We start from the raw sequence: 20,169 nt of genomic DNA, 5'->3' as shown, positions 1-20,169 counted from the left end.
GGACTACTCAGAGCATGCATTTTCCCATTTGTTATCGTCGCTTCTCGCCCGCCGCTGGTCCGACGTAATGTAAAATGGATTACGCACTCGCGAGCACAGTTAAAGGCTCGAAAACCCTTAGCAATAAAGATTGTGTTTAAAGTTGTACCGGTGCTTGGTAAAGGTTCCACGCGTTCTTTCATTCCAAAGGCATTAGCAAAGAGATCTTTACGTTTCATTTTGCTGTTTTTTCCCCCTCAAATAACTGCTTGCACGAATGTCTGCGCCTCTTGCACCGCGTCGCACTCGCACTGTCGACTTGGAATTGATGACGAGGGAAGAACTCATTGAACTTGCCAAGAAACAAAGCATAACAAACCGTGAGAAAACCCAGTATATTGCCCACCTGGAGGAGCTTGTGAAGGACATCACCAATCAATCGTCTAATGAAAAGGTGTGCCCAGCAGCCGCCGTGGATTCAGGCGAAGTAACAACGGCTGAGGTGTCGCAGCTCCAACACTCCTTGTTGCAATTGCAGCAAGAGATAGAGCAGGAGCGCGTGGCGTTTGCTCAGGATATGAGTCGAAGTGAGGAATTAATAACGGCTTTACGTGAGCAGTTGGAGGAAAAGACAAGAGAGTTTCAGACGCTAAGGGAAACAGGAAGCACAGTGCTCACACAGTCGGATGGAATCGTCGCCGCACAAGCCAAGGTGCTAGAGGCCTCTGTTCAGGAGAGAGTAAGGGAGTTGAGAGAGTATGACAGACTCGAGCGTGAAAACCATAAAAACCGTATTAATCAACTGGAAAACGAACTTCAGCGCCTCCGAGAAAGTCAGCAAATAACCGCGCAACAATACACTGCAAGTTCTGGAGGTCCAAGTGCCGAAGCCATAAGGGAAAGCATAGATCGTGAAGTGAAGGAAAAGGTCGAGCAGTGGCAGGATCGAGTGCGAACTGTGGTGGAGCAAGACAGAAAAACAATTCAGGATCTGCGGAATGAACTTTCCCGGTATCAAGACTCGGACCTGGAGACCCAGTCTAGGGAGGAGGCCATGCATGCCTTACAGCAAGAGGTGGAGCAACTGAAGGCACAATTGGCTGAGGCTCAGCGAAGCCATGATGAAGTTGCTGTGGCTAGTGAGGTAAAATGTCGTGAAGTTATGGAGTCCAGGGAGGAGGCCATGCATGCCTTACAGCAAGAGGTGGAGCAACTGAAGGCACAATTGGCTGAGGCTCAGCGAAGCCATGATGAAGTTGCTGTGGCTAGTGAGGTAAAATGCCGTGAAGTTATGGAGTCCAGGGAGGAGGCCATGCATGCCTTACAGCAAGAGGTGGAGCAACTGAAGGCACAATTGGCTGAGGCTCAGCGAAGCCACGATGAAGTTGCTGTGGCTAGTGAGGTAAAATGTCGTGAAGTTATGGAGTCCAGGGAGGAGGCCATGCATGCCTTACAGCAAGAGGTGGAGCAACTGAAGGCACAATTGGCTGAGGCTCAGCGAAGCCATGATGAAGTTGCTGTGGCTAGTGAGGTAAAATGCCGTGAAGTTATGGAGTCCAGGGAGGAGGCCATGCATGCCTTACAGCAAGAGGTGGAGCAACTGAAGGCACAATTGGCTGAGGCTCAGCGAAGCCATGATGAAGTTGCTGAGGGTGTGGCGTGTGACAACTCTGCATCTTTGCCTCTTACTTCTAAAGTGGTTGAGTGGATGGACGCTGTTGGTGCAGCGTTGTCACAATCTGATAAGGAGGAAACGGTGCTTGTTTCCTCCCTTGACGGATGGCATGCTGAGGGAAACCGCAGGGATGAAATATTTTGCAAGGTGATACAAGTTTTTCGTGCGTCTATGGCTAACTTGCAGTCGGAACTTTTAAACGTGGCTGGTGAATGTGTAAAACTGAAGCGCCGTGTTGTGGAACTTCAAGCGCTGGGTAAGTGCGGCGTTGCCTAAGTGGATTGTGAAGTGTTGAAGTCATCCCCGTTGGGAAAGTGTTTAACCTCTTTTTATTGTGCGTCTGCATATATTTATTGAAGCCCTGCTCTTTACTGGATTAACAATATCGTTCCTGTTACTATGGATATCCTGGTTGTGCGCACTTTGCTTTTACATTCATAAGTTTTTTCAGGTGGCACTTCTATCTACTTGCCTGACGCGCTACATCGTCTCCCTTTATGTCTCCCCTTGTTCACCTTTCGTTGCCCGCCTTTTCCACTTATTGGTTTACACTCCTTTTATTCATTCTGTTTTTCGGTTAAACTCCAAGATTGAGGGAAAGAGTACACCCGAAAAGGTCAAAGAAACCTTAAAGATAGGAAGCCCGGAGACGAAAGAAGGGAGAAAGAAAACAAAAAGCAGGAGGGTTGGCGGAGCCGAGAGGAACGGATCGCTTGCGAATCCTCCAGTTAATATTTGACTCCACTGGTATCTTTTTGTTGATTTAGTTGCTTCTATCTAAATTTTTTGTATTACGTGGCCACTAGACCGCATATTTGTAGCTTCCGTCTATACAGCACATACGAAGCAGCATCTAAATATACACATTCAGAGCAGTGGGCGCGTGGTGCCATTCACTTGTTGTAAAGCAACAGAGAACTTTGCACAAAAAAAAAAGAAAAAAGGAAACAAAAGCGGCAAACACGATTCTCGAAAAAAAAATTACAAAAAAATCGACGAAATCACTTCAGAGAGATTAAATTCAGCAAAGACATTACGAAAAGGAAGGGTCTCAGAAATATCTGAAGTATTTTCATAAAGATATACAGATCAGTTCGCATACTATCAAACTAGGAAAGACATGCATCCACTTGAGTCACCGCAGGAACATAAGACACAAGTATCACCAGAGAACAATGGGAATGAAACAAAAAGCGTCCTGCAAAAGTTATTTACTTGCAATGAAGATCCAAAGCCCCTATACGAGGAACTTGGCGGCGTTGAGGGTATTGCCGAACGACTTGGCACGAGTATAACAGATGGCATCGACTCTTTTTCTGTAGAGAATCGGCGTGCTGTGTATGGGAGGAATGAGCTTCCTGAGGAGGCTCCGCTGACATTCTGGAAGATTTTTAAAGCTGCATGGAGTGACCGCATGATCATACTTTTGACCCTTGCCGCATGTGTGTCGCTTATCCTCGGGTTAACTGTGCCGGAACCCGGACACGAGAAGGTTGACTATAAGACAGGTTGGATAGAGGGCACCGCCATTCTTATGGCCGTGATTGCAGTAACCTCAGCATCGTCTATTCAGGATTACCGCAAGGAGTTGAAATTCCGTGCTCTTGTGGAGGAGAACTCTGCTCAGCCAATCTCCGTCATTCGTGATGGTCACAAGGTTACGGTGGATGTGACAGAAATTGTTGTGGGTGATCTTGTGTCCTTGTCACCGGGTCTTGTTATCCCTGTAGATGGTTTATACGTACGTGGTTTGAGTGTTGTTGTTGATGAGTCGAGTGTGACTGGCGAGAATGATCTGAAAAAGAAAGGCGCCGAACATCCAATCTTACTTTCTGGGACTGTTGTGAGTACGGCTGAGGATGCCTACATTCTTGCGTGCGCCGTCGGTGAGTCTTCTTTTGGTGGAAAGCTGCTAATGGAATCTCGTCTCGACGGTGAACCGAGGGCGACTCCCTTGCAGGAGCGGTTGGATGAGCTGGCCGCTTTTATTGGTCGAGTTGCAATTATATCCGCCGTTCTGCTTTTCATAGTACTTTGTATCATCGAAATTGAGCGAATTGCTACAAACAAACAACAATTTTACCCGAAGAAGTTCCTGAACTTTCTCCTACTTTGTGTGACGATTGTTGTCGTCGCAGTGCCAGAGGGCTTGCCGTTGGCGGTGACGATTGCTCTTGCGTACTCACAGAACCAGATGCAGAAGGACAATAATCAGGTGAGGCGTTTGTGTGCTTGTGAGACAATGGGCAATGCAACACAGATTTGCAGTGATAAAACTGGGACGCTGACTCAGAATCGTATGACTGTGGTACAAGGTTACATTGGGATGCGGCGGTTCCGTGTCACGAATCCCGGAGATCCCTCGTCCACGGTTAATCTGGAGGGTGTGTCTAGTGATGCACAGTCGTTACTAATGCTTGGTCTTGCACTGAATAGTTCGAGTGAGAAGGAGCTTTTACCAGGTAATGTGGGAGCTGAGTCTGACTTACTGTCTCGATGGACGTGGCGTACCGACAAGGGCAACAAAACTGACCAAGCGATATTGGATTTTGTGGATCGCGTGTTGATATCGGTACCGGGTAGTTGTAATGACAAGGAGCTTCCACACCAGAAGTTACGCATGACAAACCGCAGCCGTGGCTTTGCCATCTTTCCTTTTACGAGCGAACGGAAGTTTATGACTGCTGTGGTTGCAGGTGCGGATGGAGTTGTGATGCAGCACGTGAAAGGGGGCTCTGATCGTGTGCTTGGCATGTGCAACCGATACCTGTCGTCAGAGGGTCGTGAGGAGCCGCTGACGGAGGAGGTAACTGAGATGATCACTGCGCAGATACGGTCAATAGCGGGGGACGCAAATCGCACAATCGGCGTGGCATACGGGCGTATCGGTACGGACGGTGCGGTTCCCGAGGAGGAACCCGAGGGACCATTTGTGTGGCTTGCACTATTAGGCATCCAGGACCCGCTTCGTCCAGAGGTTGTGGATGCTGTGCGAATGTGCCAGCGTGCGGGAGTGACAGTGAGGATGTGTACGGGTGACAATCTCGACACAGCCGTTGCAATTTCTCGGCAATGTGGAATTTACAATCGACTGCGTGGTGATCTTGCGCTCACTGGGAAGGACTTCCGCAACCTTGTGTATGACACTTATGGTGACGAGGCGAACATGGAGAAGTTGTGGCCTGTTCTTGACCGGATGATGGTGATGGGGCGTTCGCAGCCTCTGGACAAGCAACTGCTCGTACTGATGCTGATGCTCCGTGGTGAGGTCGTTGCTGTGACTGGTGATGGGACGAATGACGCCCCTGCGCTGCGTCTTGCAAATGTGGGTTTTGTGATGCGCAGTGGCACGGATATAGCGGTGAAGTCCGGTGATATTGTGCTTTTAGACGACAACTTCCGTTCTGTCCAGCGTGCCGTTGTTTGGGGACGGACTGTGAATGACAACATCCGCAAGTTCCTGCAGTTACAACTTTCTATTAATATTGCTTCTATTGTTGTTGTTTTTGTTGGTTCTTTTTTGTCTGCTCATGATATGTCACCGTTAACGACTGTGCAGCTGTTATGGGTAAATCTTCTTATGGACACACTTGCGGCGCTCGCTCTCGCAACGGAGCAACCGACAGAGGATTGCTTAAATCGTGGTCCGTCTTCCCCCCGAGCTCCCCTTGTCTCGCGTCGAATGTGGTTGACAATACTGACTGCTACTGTAGTTCAGGTTGTTAGCGTTCTTTTATTAACCCAATATGGTGGTAAGTGGTTAAAAGCGAAGGGGAAGGAACTTCCAACTGTTGTTTTTAACGTTTTTATTTTCTTTACCATATTTAATATGTTTAATGCCCGCAAAGTGTATGATGAAGTTAATGTATTTGAAGGGCTTTTTATTCGTTCAAAGTCATTTTTGGTTATCGTGGTTTGTTGTGTGGGTTTTCAGGTTTTGGCCGTGGAGGTCTTAAAAGAGTTCATGTCGTGTGTACCGTTGAGAGCAGAACAGTGGATTGCATCGATTCTGATTGCATCGCTGACACTTGTATTTGTTTCTGTTTCCCGCCTGATTCCGGTGTCGGAACCTTCATTTGAAAAGGGTGCTGAACTGGAGGACATGGAGCCGGGGGCGCGTCGCATTGCCGTGAAGTTAGCTGAGGACGTTGAGCATCATTCTTCTGCTTCGAATAATGTGGGAAGTTATATGCGTTTTGGACAGCGCCTGGTGGCGAGGGCACAATGGCAGAGGGTGAGAGAACATGTAACAATGCGGGGCGTTAGCCAGTTTTGGTGGTCGAGGCATAGTCATCCTCGGGAGCGAGGAGCGAGAATGGAGACGTATGGGCGCTTGGTGCGAGGAACGTATTAGATGATGTAGGAAATGTTTGAGAAGAGAAGAGAAGAGAAGAGAGTGAGGAGGGAGTGTAGGGATGCGGAGGGGAACGGAGGGGAGGGGGGGGGGGTTGATAATTCATATACGTGGTTGCAAACGAAACCTGCGTGTGATGGAGGTTTTTTTTTTTCGGTTGCACGGAGGCATGAAAGAAGGGAATTTGCACTTACGTAAATGTGTGAGCACTTTGGTATTTGATGTAAGTGTTGTGCAGTGGGTAGATGCGGGGTGAGTATTGGTTCATATTCATAGTTTTTCTGTTTCCTTTACCCTTTGGGGACTCTGCATGCTATAATGATAATGTGAGTAAAACTTTTGATCAATTTTTGTTTTCCTACAACTCTCGTTTTGTTGTTGATTGTGGACTTTAGTGATTATGGACCCTGTGAACCTGCGACATGTTCCTTTACTGTTACCCTTGTTCCTTGCTAGTATTAAAAATACTTTTGTTGTGCCTTTGCATTCTTGGGAAACACCATTCTTTGTATCACTTTTGTCGACTTCTCATGTGCCGTTGACCCGCACTGAAAGGAAGGGTTGCCTTTTCCTACATTTTCCGCCGTGGGGTTTTCTCGTGGCATTTAGACGGTTGCGGGGCACATCTTTTAACTCAATCCTTTCCTTTCTTTTCCTTCCCTCACCATCACCGCGACCTTCATGCATGAAAGCATGTGAGGACAACATTGGCGCACGTGTGTAGGGGTCAGCAGTTCGGCGGTGTATGCACGGTCAGTTCAGACCGTTAAGAGAGATATGGTTAGAGACAGTGCGTATGCTACCAATTTTCTCTAAACCTGCTACTTTTATTCGTCCCAACAACAACTCCTTCTTCTTAAATTAGGTTGTAGCGTTTCCACTGACAAAGTAAGCAGGTGGAAGAGCAAGATTTTTTTGCTTAAATATACGCGGTGCCACAGGAGCAGGGCCGGGCACTGTTCCTTCGTTACGTTGGTGACCTACGTGTTTTACTTCTATATTATGTCCTCGGTTCTTACGCGGTCCTTTTCGAGTTGCGCTGGCAAGTTGGAGGAGACGAGAGAGTTGATCAAGCGCGACCTTGAAACCGCCAGGAAGCACCGAATTGAACTTAGGAAAACAATCGATGATGACCTCAAGAGAGTGGAAAAAGAAAGGGCGGAACTGCTCGGTATCGTGGAGGAGCAGGAGGCAAAGATCAATAGGTCTGTACGAGAGTTTGAAGAAGTTCGGTCGCGCAGAGAGTGGCTAAAGAAAGAACACGACGAGGCTGTTAAACGGTACGTGAAAATGAGCGACACGGTAACTTTCATCAAAGAGGGAGATAAACGACTACAAGACCGGACGGACTTTGAGGCTGTGTTAGAAGAAGAGAACACTACGTGGGCAGACCGTGAGCGGCAACTCATTGCTTCCGTTTCAACTCATAACACTACTCTGAAGCAGGCGAGAAAGGAGCGCCGGAAGGAGGTAGAAACGCTAGAAACGGAGCTGGCAGAGATGACGAAGAAGTTGGAGCAGGAACGGATTGCGCGCCGGGAGGATTTACAGCAGGAATCGCAGGGTCTCCTAAGGAGCCGTCGGGGGACGCCACAACCCCCTTCGCAACGCCCAACCGTAGCGGCGGTCCACACACAGGCTTTCGAACCGTTGGAAGCAAACCGGAAGGAGCAACAGTTTATCGCCATTAACAAGTCATCGTGTCTCCCGACGCGGCAGATCCGTTCGTGTTTTAAGAACAACAACTCCACAGGGGGGAATCGCTTTTCTAATGAATTAGAGACCGGTAGAAACACTGTGGCCAACCGCCGCCGTAGCACCAATGGCAGCGGATCCACAGGACAGGGTGTGTCACAACATTTCCATTCCGCTCCCGTATCGCGGGCGACATCACAGTCCTTAGTAAGTGGGGACTCAGAGAACATTGTCAAAATCCGGGGCGCAGCCTCTCAGAGGGCGTTTTCGTACGCAGATACCAAAAGGGTGGCGGGGAGGAAGCATGAGTTGCTTCGAGACTCCACGAACATCTGAACCTTCTCGCCGGCATTTCAGATTATCGAACGGCAGCTACTGTTTTGTCTACATGCTACATTTTCTTGCACACACGGCACTTAGAGATGAGATGATCACACATTATTTTTTTTTTTCCACCGCTCCCTCCCTCCTTCCCCCCCTTTTTTCAAACTTAGATTGGAGGGAGCGTACATTTTGTGTGCCTTCTTTTACACCCCGCCCTTCTTCCATTTTAACTGTTTATCGTTGCTTTCAACTCGGTGGCGTGACGGCGCGGATTGTCCGGCAGTGACAGATGTGTCTGTGGGGATGGTCCTTCGTCACGGGGGTGCATTTACGGGCATGCTTTTTCTTTTTTTTTTTTATACACTTCTCTTTCTAGATCCTTTCTTGTTTTTTTATTTTTTATATTTTGGTGATTACCGAATTGTGTGTGTGTGTGTTTAAGTGTTAGCGGTTCATACTCCACTCATGCAAAGACGGGCATGTACTCCCGCCATCCTGTCACTCACGCGACACAGCAAGGGAGGTAAAACATCTTCACCGTCCCGAGTATTTTCTCTCGGGTAAACAGTGCATATATTTGCTTTGGAGTGGAAGGTTTTAGAATTGGGAACCGGGATGGGACGTGGACGTATGTGGGGAAGGTTTTCGCCCCCTTTTTTTAATTTTCTTTAAAAAAGGGGGAAATAACATTTTTTTTTTTTTTGATCCCCCCTCCCCACCAAATTCCTGGCGTTGGTGGATGAGTGATAAGACATGAGGAGTGGAGAGAAGGGTACTAAAGTTAAATTAGATTGGAAGGGAGTAAATTACAGGAAAAAGGAGCGGTAGTATCAGTAAGAAATGTTAGAGAAGGGGGACACGGGGTTGAAGTGTGGTGCGATAGTTGTTTCCAAAAGTGGAAGGGAGGAAGGTATGGGTTATGTTCTATATTCCGTTTGTTTCCCCTATTCGTTCATTTCTTTCCATTCTGCTTTTTTCAGTTCATGATAAGGGACTGTTCTGCGTTTTTCTGTTGTTACCCGCTGTCTTCATTGTTCGATTCTCTCTCTCTCTGAGCGTTGCTCCGTTGTGACGCTTCCTATCGGTGTTGTAGTTAACACCTCTTACCTTTTCTTTTGTTTACTCTTTTTCTTTTTCTTATATTTTTCCTTTTTTTTTTTTGCTCATTGGGGATGGAAAGGTGAACATTTGTACAAACCAAGAAAGACCTGAGGGCGAAAAAAAAAAGAGAGGTTGACAACGAACAGGGGCATTAATGTTTCTTCGCGTTCGCGGCAATGGCGCCTCGCCAGAGAATTCGCAGGCGCTACTGGTTCATCTGCGGGGCTTTCGCCTTACAAACACACGTCCACCCGCGGTGGACTTCACACTGAGCGGTAAAACCCAACCTATGATTTTCTCTCACTTCCATGTGGGTGTTCAGGTTCCTGATGTTGACAATAATGCGGAGGTGAACGCGCAGTTGTGCAGTGCCGTGTGGAGGGAGATCTGGAACATGTACGACATAGTATATGACGATTTGTGTATCTTTCCTCCGAAGGCAGACGTAACCACCACCTTCTTTTCTTCCAGTTTCAGCGCTGATAGGCAGTCGGATCAAAACCTGGGCTCGACAGGATATACTCAACTAACATCGCGTACCTCATCTCAGACACCAGTTGTTGTTACACATTACTTCCCACCCGAACTAATTCAGTTCCGACTCTCGAAGGACGTGAATTTTGGGGAGGTGGTTGTGTTAGACGTCTCGTACATTCTGCTGGAGGAAGCAGCCACCAAGATTGCTGTTGAGGTGGCGTGGCTGGCCGCCTATGCCTCGCTTCGTGGGGTGTTTGACCGAATAAAACATGTGGTAGTGCGGTTGCCGTATGATTGTATCGTTGGCTGCGAGGAAAAGAACCCCATCGTGCAGGAGGGTTTGGACTTTTTAGCTGAACATCTCACTCTCTGTGCACGTGACTTTGTGAAGAGTGGCTTCTCGTGCGCTGTTGATGTACACTTTGTCGGTTCAACTGCTGCCGAGCTTGTGTCTACGCTAAGGCGCCTCAGCGATACCTCGTCTGTGGGAAGCGGCTCCGGCCCCCAGTTGACGGCGCCACCAGTTGTTTTTGTAGGAGATCATCACCAGAAGGGGAAACCGATGGAGGATGTGCAGATCATTTCGTCATCTCTGGGGATTGGGCTGGTATTGGAGCTAGTGCCACTAAAGGGATTCATTAGTGGTGAGGGTGTTAAGTGGGATGAGGCAACATCGAGGGAGAATCAGGTGCTTAACTTCTGCCCGTGTTGCGGACACTGTGGTGGGCACTAAAGCTACATATTCGCATTTCTTGTTTCAAACAAAACACACACACACACACATATATATATATATATATTATTGGTGATGACGCTTCGTATCCCCTTGAAGAACTGTACATAATGTATTGACAGTTCGTGAGGTCACTTAAATGCGCGAGTAACGGTTGCATTCCTTTTCGGTGCTTGGTTTGTCTCGCTTCTCACTATTTTATCCATGTGTGCTGTGGATCACCTTCCGTTTTTGTTTATCACCCATCACTTGTTACCTTTCTGTTTTTCACGTTTTCGTTGAATCGCTTCCGTGCTACTATTTGCCTCTCTGAATTTCTTGTTGTTTCGCTCCCTTTTATAACCGCCGCGTGGCTGTTGCATTCCTTGTGTGTCGTTACGTGTACTTTTAATCTTTTCATACTTGTTTCCTTGTTCATTTTCCCCCACCTGTTTGCCTCAACAATTTTCTGAAAGTACTCGTAGCGGTGTGGTGATTTCTTTCGACTGTCCTTGTAGGTTAAACGGCTCATATCTTTCCGTTTGGTTGAGTATTCCGCTGTCATCATTGTCGTCGCGTCTTTCTGGGCGCAATTTTAACAAATAAATAAGGGACATCTGAAGGGATACCTTCGACATCGCCCTTGGTGAGTGTGGCGCCTTCTTTTTATCTTTTCTTGTCTTGTATGATCCGTGGGGCGGGGGGAGAAAGGGCATTTGTGAAGCACTGAAGTGAAGGTGACTAAACGGAAACATATCTCTTCACGTTACGAGACGTCGACACACAGAATATTGATACCACTGGAGGGCATCTTTTAGTGCTGCCTTTTGGAGACAATTGGAAGTTGCTAAGGGCGGTGAAGGAACTGCTAGTTGAGTAGAAACAAAAAGGAGCTGGAGGGTGGTGTGCACGTTTCTCCTCCATTTTTTCGCGAGTGACCTAAGAGAGGTGAAATTGGCGCCTTTTACACTTGCATTAAGGAAGATTTAAGTAAATTGACCGTGCTGGGAACCTCAGTCCCTCATAATTTGGATCAGAGGTGTTGTTGCAATACTTTGAAGGGGAAAGAGGAAGCGATTTAACAGCAGCGGTGAAGCGAAACATTGCTGAGGTGAGGGCGATGAGCCATGAATTCAGTGGCTCTGGTGAAGAATATCTCGCCCGCTTTCGTTTCAATTGGCTCATGGAGGAGTGGACTGAAGAAGTTGCGCGAGTCCGGCCGACAGATCCCTTTTCTTACCTTTTGGGTTTAATCCAGGCGTACAGGGGTGGAGAGGATGATTTTGTAACTTGCAAGAACGACTGGTGTCGGGCTTTTGTCCCACAGTCCCAACGTGGGGCACATTTACTCAAATGCGCCACTGATGTTCAGTTGGTACAGTGCCCAAACTGTCGTTTGCGCATAAAGGAGTCAGACTATCGGCAACATAAGCAGAAGTGCCTGTTGCACCAGTGCGTGTATTGCGGCGAGAGAGTGCCCGCCCGCCTGATTGAGTGTTGCCCAAGTAAGGTCAGAATGAACAATGAAATTAGTAGCAGGGCTCGTTCGAGCCCTAACATTGGTAAAGGCAACAAACATGCTTCAACTGAGGGTGCGGCAACCTCACATCATGAGAAACTGTGGGATGAGCCCCCTCTGGCACCGTTTTCAAAATTCTCGCGGATCAAGTTGGATTTTCCTGAGCGAAATAAGAACCCCCTGACGCGCCTTCAAAGGATGTGGCGCAGTGCTTCCATCTACGAGCGAATGCTGGACACAGCGTTTAAGCAGGTGTGGAATGGCATTGAGTTCCGCCGCGTTTCCCGAGGACCACCCGAACTCGGTGGCTGCATCTCCACAAGGTCACGGTCTCATTCCCCCAGGCAACGGCCATCCTCTCCCAACACGGCCGAACCGGCGGATTACTCCATAACTATGGAAGAATACGTTGACATCAGCGAGTCGATCCTTTCAGGAGGACTTGTGTGCTTTAAGATAGCCGTGCGAATATTGACCAATGCCATTGCCATTATGTCCAAGCGCTCGGCTGTGCTGCGCGTGAATATTCCTGATGGTGGTGACGCCGTTGTTGTGGGAGATTTGCATGGACAGTTGAAGGACCTTGCGTTAGTGCTAAACCGTCTCTGCGGTCTTCCTTCACCTAGGAGGTATTATGTCTTCAACGGTGATTATGTTGACCGCGGTTCCAACGGTGTGGGTGTGCTTCTGCACGTTTTACTTTTACAGTGTCTCTTTCCCGATTATGTGTTCATCAATCGTGGCAACCACGAAGACTCTCGTGTGAATGCTGAGTATGGTTTTCAAGCGGAAGTGTTTAGCAAGTACACCTACTGGGAGGGTAAACAACTCCTTGACTTGTTCTCGGCGAGTTACGACGTCATGGCGTGGGCTACTCTTGTGGATGAGGATGTGATTGTGGTGCATGGTGGGGTTCCACGGAACGGCGCTACGGTGGCTGAAATTGAGGCTGTGGGTCGCGTGACGAAGTTTTCGGCTCTGGAGCCGCGAACAGACGGCGAGCGGTTGGTCTCAGAGCTCCTGTGGAATGATCCTGTGGATACTTATCTCTCCCGTAGGATAGGGGTGAGGCATCAAGGTGCGAATTGGCGGAGCAGCGTGCGGGGCGTTGGTGTGGAGTATCTTGAACCCATCACTGAGAATTTTCTGCGGTTAAATAAACTGAAACTCGTTGTCCGTTCCCATCAGATGGTGCAGGCAGGGTTTCAGTTTGTTCATGGGCGTAGTAACTGTACGGTTTTTAGCGCATCAAACTACACTGGTGTTTCCAACAATCGTGGAGCCATCGCAGTGTTGGAAAAGGGTTCTGTGCAGCCGACCTTTCACACATGGTTTTTGCGAGATGCCGAAACGGTGGTGAGGGACGTTGTTATGAGTGATCTGCTGGAGGGACTCACCGACTTTTCACGCGGTGTGGATGCTGAAGAGTCGCCGGTTGGGCAAGACGGCAACGGTTCCGGCGACACCAAAGCCATGGGGGGAGTTTCGAGTGTTAAGGATGGGGAATCTCCCTCACATCATGAGAGTCCACGCGCCAAGACTGTTGATAGTTCCAGAAAGGCTGGCCCAGTCCATTCACCAATTGAGTTGGTGCGGTGCGTGGACGATACAAGGGAGCGGATGCTGGCAAGGGTACGCATGCTTGATGTCCTCGTCGGAATTATCTATAGCAACCGGTACGCCTTACTTTCCTCATTTGTGAGAGCGGATAGTGGGAAGAATGGCACCATCCACAAGGTCGAATGGTGTGATATCATGCGGAAGGTCCTAAACATGGACATACCGTGGTACTTTCTAGCTCCGTACCTTGTTGGGTCGTCTTATGAAGAGGGATCGCCATATATACGGTATGTGACCTTTCTTCGCAGGTTCAACCCATGCTTCACGGCACTGTTCTCAGCTCGTTTCCAAACGGCGTTGCTGCGTCATGTTTTTCGTGATGTTGACATGCCGGGTGACCTCTTGTCGTGCATTACAACGGACCATTTTGCCGAAGAGCAGCCGATCACAGATGATAATGGCAAATTCATCGGGAGCGGAGTAACTCTCTCCCCCAGTGGTTTAATGTTGAATTTGGCTGAAAGAACAGGTGACGGATGTAGGGGAATCCCGAATACAATGGGGGGATCTTCCGTCCTACCGTCGGGCGGATGTTGCGGAGGAGGCAACCAGAGGGATGACTCTTGGCGGAAAATAAGGTTGAGTTTCAACTCTCTGGTTTCAGCGCTCCGCTCCATTTCACGTGCCGGTGGGATGATGGAGGACAACACTATATTCACTCTATTTCAAATCTTTGACAAGGATGCGTGTGGACATGCGGCAGTGGGTGACATCGTTGACGTTGTTGATAGTGTCGGTGTCGAGGATTCTGATGAATCTGTGGTTTTGGACCTCACCGGGTCGTTTGACATCGATTTTTTCCCCCAGAGAGGCTCTGATGAGAAGCCAGCAGCCGGAACAACAGTGTTGTGTGACGAGCCTAGCGGTGTGTCCGCAGACGCTGCCATTCCCATGCCTTCCCCGGTATCCAAAGCAGGAGAGTACTGCGACGATTGGACTCCAGCAAACTCAGCTAGCAGTACAGCGCTAGTTTCTTATACGCCGGCGCATGTCGAAATGGCTGTGGACTCAGATGAGGAATCTTCAACGCACTCGTCATCCGTGTTGTGGAGCCGACAATCCGTAAGTGCCACTATGAGCGACTTGGATTGCATGAGAGTGTATCCTGTCTTGCTGCATTTGCACGAGAGGTTTGCCTGTGATACCATCCGATCAGCCCTGCAACACTTTAAGGCACTCAACAACACGCACGATGGGAAACTGACATTTGATCAATTTGCCGTTACTTTCAATCACATTGGTCGATGCATGCTGGATCCGCCAACACGTCAAGAGCAGCAAATTATATTTTGTTTAATACGCGACGTGGGGCAACACCTTCTTGGATCGGCGGAGTGTTGTAGTTTGTCAGAGTCCCTGGGGGTGTTGAGCAGGGCATTGTCGAGGGCGTCGTCCCTGAGGTGCCAAGTGGCGTTACTCAAAAGTGTTGTGAACAACATCGGCGTAAAAAATGCTCAAGCAGATTACCTCACGAGAGACCAGTTTGTTACATTCTTCTCTACCGTATCTATTTCGCACGGCGAGCACTCATGCCATTATGACGATCACGTCGCTGAAAGTGGCTGTAAAGAATGGACCACCAACTTCGGAGAGTCTGGCAGTTGCAACAGTGGAGATACTTCTAAAGTGGGCGCGCTAAAACCGTGTCTGTTGTGGTGTTTAGATCAGTGCGGGCCGTCGGAGGACACGGCAGCCGTTGCCACCGCTGTGGGATCTGCTGATGTCGAGACACGAGCTGAGCGACCGTCCGCAGTGCCACCTGTGCAGGCAGATGGGCGGGGGGTTGCTTTTGCGCGGCGGGAGGGCAGGAGGCGACGCCGATTACCCCGAACCATGCTCCCTCGGTGTGCAAAACAGGAGCGATTACCAATAAACTGCGTCGCGCGAAGCCCGCACGCCGCGCCATCACGATTCAATTCAGAACAGCAGTCCCCGCTCCTAAGGTATCGTTCTGGACAGCAGTCACCGTTACCGCGAATCGGTTCTGAACAGCAGTCACCGCTGCACAGACGAGCCCTACGGTCATGTCGCGGGCATCTAAACCGCGATCGGGCGCGACAGCGAACCGGATTCTCGTCTCCCTTAAGCAGTGACCACACCTCCGGGTCGGTACGGGAGGGGTCTCCTTCTCCCATTCCTCCACAAGCTCCTTACGGCGAGATGGTACCAACTTCAGAGTCGCTTGCAGCCAATGCAACGGGGAGATCGACATGCCGGGACAATTTCTCCTTATCTAGTACGCTGCTTGGAGGTGACGGTGACCATTCTGGTTAAACAGTGGGATCACTTACGACGAAATAAACAGCAACTCTACGGTGTGAGTAATTGGATGCGAAGACAGAACTGTTTGTCAGTGCCGTAGAGGGAACAGACAAACGGTCAAAAGTTTATAAATCTGAACGAAAAGAAGAGCTGCGATGTGAGCGACATTTAATAAACAGAGTTGCATACTGATTGCTATTGCCTGCGTTAGAAACAATCATATCAGTACTTTCCAACACTATTACCTTATTTTTTTGTTTTTTCGCCCTTTTGTGGTCTCCTACTCCCCTCCTTCAGCACCCGCGCAGGGATGAACGAGTGATCAAGTAATAAATAAAATATGAAGGACATTGACAATGTTGGAAGCAAAAGGCGGGGTGAAGGGGAACTAAAGTGAAGCGAGGAGGTGCAACGTTGGAGGCAGTTGGTGAACGCAATGGGCAATATTGTGTTGTACCAAAGTAAAGTATCGAGGACATATTTATGTCAACTTATTTATATAAGGTACGGTATATTGAAAAAAAAAAAAGCGGTCTATTCTCATCTTTTTGTACTTCCATATTATTTTATTTTCCAACTTTATGATTATAACTTAGTTTTTTCCGTTGTTTTTTTTTTATCATCATGTTTAGCTTCTCGCTCCATTCGATCATATGTGAAGTGATCGAAGCAAATGGTTATATCTGTCTTGTTTATATTTAAAACTTAAGGTGCGTTAAAATTAATGAAAAAAATGTATAAGATGCAAAGATTTCAATATATGTATATTTGATTTTATGCGTGGTTACGGTTAGGTAGAGTCGTCTACTTTTTTGTTTATTGTTTAAATTACTCACGTTGAAAGGACGAAAGGCAGTATATAAAAAATATAAAAAAGAGAGATCAAATGGGATATTTTGAATAACCGATGAGAAATATTCAATATCGTTCCTTCATTTGCATCACCTTTTTCTACTTTTTTCAATTAGATATTTGTTTACTTTGTTTTTTCCCCCTTCTTCTTCTTCTTCCTTCCACTGGTTTCGAATATATTACGTGAGTGGTTACGTTGTGTTTGGGTGGCAACTACAATGATATTTCAATGCCGCTTTTTATTGATTTTACTGCTTTTCCAGTCGTCGTTTTAATCATAAAAGTAGTTTCACGATTTATAAAAGGTCATATAACAGTAATAATAATATTGTTTATTACTACTATTATTATATTCATCGCCGCTTATTTCATTCGCTGTTGAGGTGCGTGCAGCTGAGTGCCGTCATTTTTTTTTTTTCGTTTGCCTTTTAAATCAATTTGATGCAAGTGAAGAAAATGCGAATTAACAACTGACGTGCAGACAACCGGGGGGATGGAAAAGGGGGTAATGGTGTGGAATATATTTGATGTTGGACTTCGGAAAAGGAAAAAAAAAACAGACAGTTATGAAAAAAAAAAAGAGAGAAAAGAAACAAGCACCCAAACGAAATAAGGTGAAAACGAAAGTGGAAATAAATAAAGCGGTTAGAAGCGAGAAAAATAACAATAATAAATAAATAAAAGCAAATGTGCGAGGGTATGAAGGTGAGCAAGAAAGAGAGAAGAGGGGCTGCATGAAAAATTGGAATAGAAGTGTCAGTGTCTTGAAGTCATATGTTTCGTGTCGTTTCTGATGTTTCAAATTCGTGTTGAACCTTGTTTTTCACTATTCCCTTTCATTTTTTACTTGTTTTCGTTTTTTTGTTTTTTCTATATTCGTAATTTTTGTCTATTCTGCAGGGTCGATACTTCTTCGTTTCTGCTTCCCAATTCGATTTTTTTTTATTTTTATTTTTCTTCCGTTAATATGTATCAATTGCGACTGTGCTGCGCATGTTTGCGTTTTGCTATGGCTTTTTGTATTTTGATGTGTGACCGGAAGGACTAAATGAATGTGTGCATGGGGAAACTTGCCGCCGCACCCGTAAATAACGGTGTGGGAGCGTATGATCCCGCAAATGCCGTTAAAAAAAGGGTGTCAGAGGCAAGAAAGGGGAAAAGGAAAGAAAGAAAAAAGCAAATGACACGGTCAGTTCAAGTAAACGAGTGTGGAAACCCATCCGTGCGGCACCTCATTTCCTGATCACCTTCTCTTTTCTTTATTTTGTTTCTGAAATGCATTTACCACTTTGGTGAATATGTTGGCGTCCCTTTGTATTTATTTTTTCATTTTCATTTTCATTTTCTTCTTATATTTCACTAGCTCGTTGCCAGAAAGGGGAAGGTAAGGAAACGGTAACACCAGCACCAGCATTGGAAATTGTTTGTTTGTTTGTTTACGTGTTGTGTAGTCGAATGAGCGGGGACGGCGTTGGAGTTTACGGCTCGAAACGGGATGGGGCAACAGGTGGCGTTGCTAAAACTAAAAGTACCGAACAAATGATGCGAGAGGCGAATGAGAATTTGTTGCGTGCGTTGCGGACAAACACCTCCACGAACGAGGCCGGATATGCCACCATGCAAGAGCTAAGTAGGCAAAAGGAAACAATTACAAACTCTGTGGAACACGTGGGGGAAACACGAGGAGAACTGCGCGAAGCGCGTAGGATTATTCGAGATATTCGCCTGCGTGTGTACAAGGAGTGGGTTATCAAGGGTCTTGTCTTAACTTTGCTCTTCGTATTGGACGTATACCTCTTCTACAGGAAGTTTCTGGGGAAAGTTTAGCTCCCCGGAGAGGCTGATCAGTGAAGGTATTGGGTACATAACCTCGTGTAAAGGAGGTAGGGACAAACAAGTGGGAAAGGTAGAGAAAGAAACAAAAAAAGGAAATCGTTGAAAGAAGGGATGGGCAGTGACACAGGACGTAGAGAATGAAAGCAGTGAGAAAGGTTGATGTTTCGGTGTGCGCAGGCGTGATGAGAGGGGAATGGTGTCGCATAACTTCTCGGTTGCACAAAACTTTATTGCGCAGGGGCAGGAATTCCATCCTTGTGGTGCCGCCAATATGTCCCCTTTATCATCTATAAATGTGTCTGTTTGCGCGTTTTGAGTCGTGATTTTATGTGAACATGATGCTTTCCGTCCCTCCCTCTTCGTGTCCATAATTTATCCCTCTTTTGTTTGTTTTGCTTCGGCCTCCCCGTGATTTCATCCCTGCTTTTGGAGTCTGGGATGCCGGTGGTGTGTGTTTGTTTGACGGCGGTATTTCCTTTTTTTTTTCTCTCCGTCTTTCATACTATAGCCACTGCCACACTCATGTGTGTGTGTGTGTGCCCTTCCGTTTGCACGCCTTCGACTCATAGTTATAATGCCCAAATGACGTCACCGCTCTCTCTCTATGTCATTCCTGCTGGTATATACTTGAAGGCAACTCATGGAACTCCTTTATCTCCCCGTCCCTTTCCCTTTGTTTTTCTTGGTGTTTCTCACTTCGTTGCGAACCGCTGTGCCTTTTGTTCGCAAACAAACAAATGTGGCCGCCGATGCCTCGCAAACTTAAAACAACAATAACAACAACAACAATATAACAACCACAATCAAAAAATAAAGGGCAATCATCGCGTCCGTGCATTATTTGCAGAGTAACAGATCGGCACGCCCATGCGCAACTACAACAACTTCAACCGCGTGTGGAAGGCCCCACGGCGACCCTTCGAGAAGGAGCGTCTCGACCGTGAGATGAAGCTCTGCGGGCAGTACGGCCTGCGCTGCAAGCGCGAGATTTGGCGCGTCAACATGACACTCTCAAAGATGCGTCGCACTGCTCGTCTTTTGCTGACGCTTCCGGAGAACCACCCGCGCCGCCTTCTTGAGGGCTCTGCAATTATGCGCCGCTGCCACGGATATGGTTTCCTCGACGAAGATAAGGACAAACTCGATTATGTGCTTTCTCTCACCGTTCCCGACATTCTCGAGCGCCGCCTTCAAACGGTCGTCTTCAAGCATGGCCTCGCAAAGTCCGTTCACCACTCCCGTGTTCTTATCCAACAGCGGCACATTGCTGTTGCTAAGCAAATCGTTACGATTCCTTCCTTTATCGTGCGCGTGAGCTCTGAGCACCATATCGCCTTTGCGGATGCGTCGCCATTCGGCAATGGTCGCCCAGGTCGCGTGAAGCGTGTGAAAAGGAACGCTGCGAAGAAGGGTAGCGGTGGTGGTGATGATGACGAGTAAGCACCAAGGGGTCATATGGCGCTTGACAGAGAGAAGACGTGACGCGTTTGGGCGACAAGTTGGACTCGCATGCCATCGGAATCCCATTATGTGAACTTGCGCCTTTCCCCCATTTGTTTGTCTGCTTTTTTCTTTTACAAAGAGGCAGCCACAGGGGTGAAAAGGTGGGCAACAAAGTGGAGGTGATGGGGCGAGTGAGTGCACTTGGACAAACTGAAGAGCGAAAGAATAACCGAAAGCACGTCGGGCAAGAGTAAGTCAGGTATGATGCTATTGGCGTGTGAGGCAGTACTAGCGGTGATGCAGCCACTTTATAATTTTTG

The 20,169-nt window shown here is 47.6% G+C and overlaps 9 protein-coding genes across 9 annotated transcripts; 8 read left to right on the top strand and 1 right to left on the bottom strand.

Annotated features, from left to right (window-relative positions):
- Window positions 1-256: 256 nt before the first annotated feature.
- On the top strand, window positions 257-1,930 carry TbgDal_VIII750 (hypothetical protein, conserved; the record flags this gene model as incomplete). The annotated part of the gene is made up of 1 exon (XM_011777100.1): window positions 257-1,930. The coding sequence occupies one exon, from the start codon at window positions 257-259 to the stop codon at window positions 1,928-1,930; it is 1,674 nt and encodes a 557-aa protein (XP_011775402.1).
- An 844-nt stretch (window positions 1,931-2,774) lies between these two features.
- On the top strand, window positions 2,775-6,008 carry TbgDal_VIII740 (vacuolar-type Ca2+-ATPase, putative; the record flags this gene model as incomplete). Its single annotated transcript, XM_011777099.1, has 1 exon — window positions 2,775-6,008. The coding sequence occupies one exon, from the start codon at window positions 2,775-2,777 to the stop codon at window positions 6,006-6,008; it is 3,234 nt and encodes a 1,077-aa protein (XP_011775401.1).
- A 1,002-nt stretch (window positions 6,009-7,010) lies between these two features.
- Window positions 7,011-8,039, top strand: TbgDal_VIII730 (hypothetical protein, conserved; the record flags this gene model as incomplete). The annotated part of the gene is made up of 1 exon (XM_011777098.1): window positions 7,011-8,039. One exon carries the CDS (start codon window positions 7,011-7,013, stop codon window positions 8,037-8,039), a length of 1,029 nt encoding a protein of 342 aa, XP_011775400.1.
- Window positions 8,040-9,282: 1,243 nt separating this feature from the next.
- TbgDal_VIII720 (hypothetical protein, conserved) lies at window positions 9,283-10,338 on the top strand (the record flags this gene model as incomplete). Its single annotated transcript, XM_011777097.1, has 1 exon — window positions 9,283-10,338. The coding sequence occupies one exon, from the start codon at window positions 9,283-9,285 to the stop codon at window positions 10,336-10,338; it is 1,056 nt and encodes a 351-aa protein (XP_011775399.1).
- A 238-nt stretch (window positions 10,339-10,576) lies between these two features.
- Window positions 10,577-10,885, bottom strand: TbgDal_VIII710 (hypothetical protein, unlikely; the record flags this gene model as incomplete). The annotated part of the gene is made up of 1 exon (XM_011777096.1): window positions 10,577-10,885. The coding sequence occupies one exon, from the start codon at window positions 10,883-10,885 to the stop codon at window positions 10,577-10,579; it is 309 nt and encodes a 102-aa protein (XP_011775398.1).
- Window positions 10,886-11,437: 552 nt separating this feature from the next.
- Window positions 11,438-15,730, top strand: TbgDal_VIII700 (hypothetical protein, conserved; the record flags this gene model as incomplete). Its single annotated transcript, XM_011777095.1, has 1 exon — window positions 11,438-15,730. One exon carries the CDS (start codon window positions 11,438-11,440, stop codon window positions 15,728-15,730), a length of 4,293 nt encoding a protein of 1,430 aa, XP_011775397.1.
- Window positions 15,731-18,025: 2,295 nt separating this feature from the next.
- On the top strand, window positions 18,026-18,397 carry TbgDal_VIII690 (hypothetical protein, conserved; the record flags this gene model as incomplete). Its single annotated transcript, XM_011777094.1, has 1 exon — window positions 18,026-18,397. One exon carries the CDS (start codon window positions 18,026-18,028, stop codon window positions 18,395-18,397), a length of 372 nt encoding a protein of 123 aa, XP_011775396.1.
- A 447-nt stretch (window positions 18,398-18,844) lies between these two features.
- TbgDal_VIII680 (hypothetical protein, unlikely) lies at window positions 18,845-19,183 on the top strand (the record flags this gene model as incomplete). The annotated part of the gene is made up of 1 exon (XM_011777093.1): window positions 18,845-19,183. One exon carries the CDS (start codon window positions 18,845-18,847, stop codon window positions 19,181-19,183), a length of 339 nt encoding a protein of 112 aa, XP_011775395.1.
- Window positions 19,184-19,273: 90 nt separating this feature from the next.
- On the top strand, window positions 19,274-19,846 carry TbgDal_VIII670 (40S ribosomal protein S9, putative; the record flags this gene model as incomplete). Its single annotated transcript, XM_011777092.1, has 1 exon — window positions 19,274-19,846. The coding sequence occupies one exon, from the start codon at window positions 19,274-19,276 to the stop codon at window positions 19,844-19,846; it is 573 nt and encodes a 190-aa protein (XP_011775394.1).
- Between the last annotated feature and the right edge of the window lie 323 nt (window positions 19,847-20,169).

Source organism: Trypanosoma brucei, chromosome 8 (assembly GCF_000210295.1).
Source record: "Trypanosoma brucei gambiense DAL972 chromosome 8, complete sequence".
In the NCBI taxonomy this organism is placed as follows: domain Eukaryota; phylum Euglenozoa; class Kinetoplastea; order Trypanosomatida; family Trypanosomatidae; genus Trypanosoma; species Trypanosoma brucei.
The sequence above is the reverse complement of the archived record's forward strand: the minus strand, read 5'-3'. Positions and strand labels throughout refer to the sequence as shown.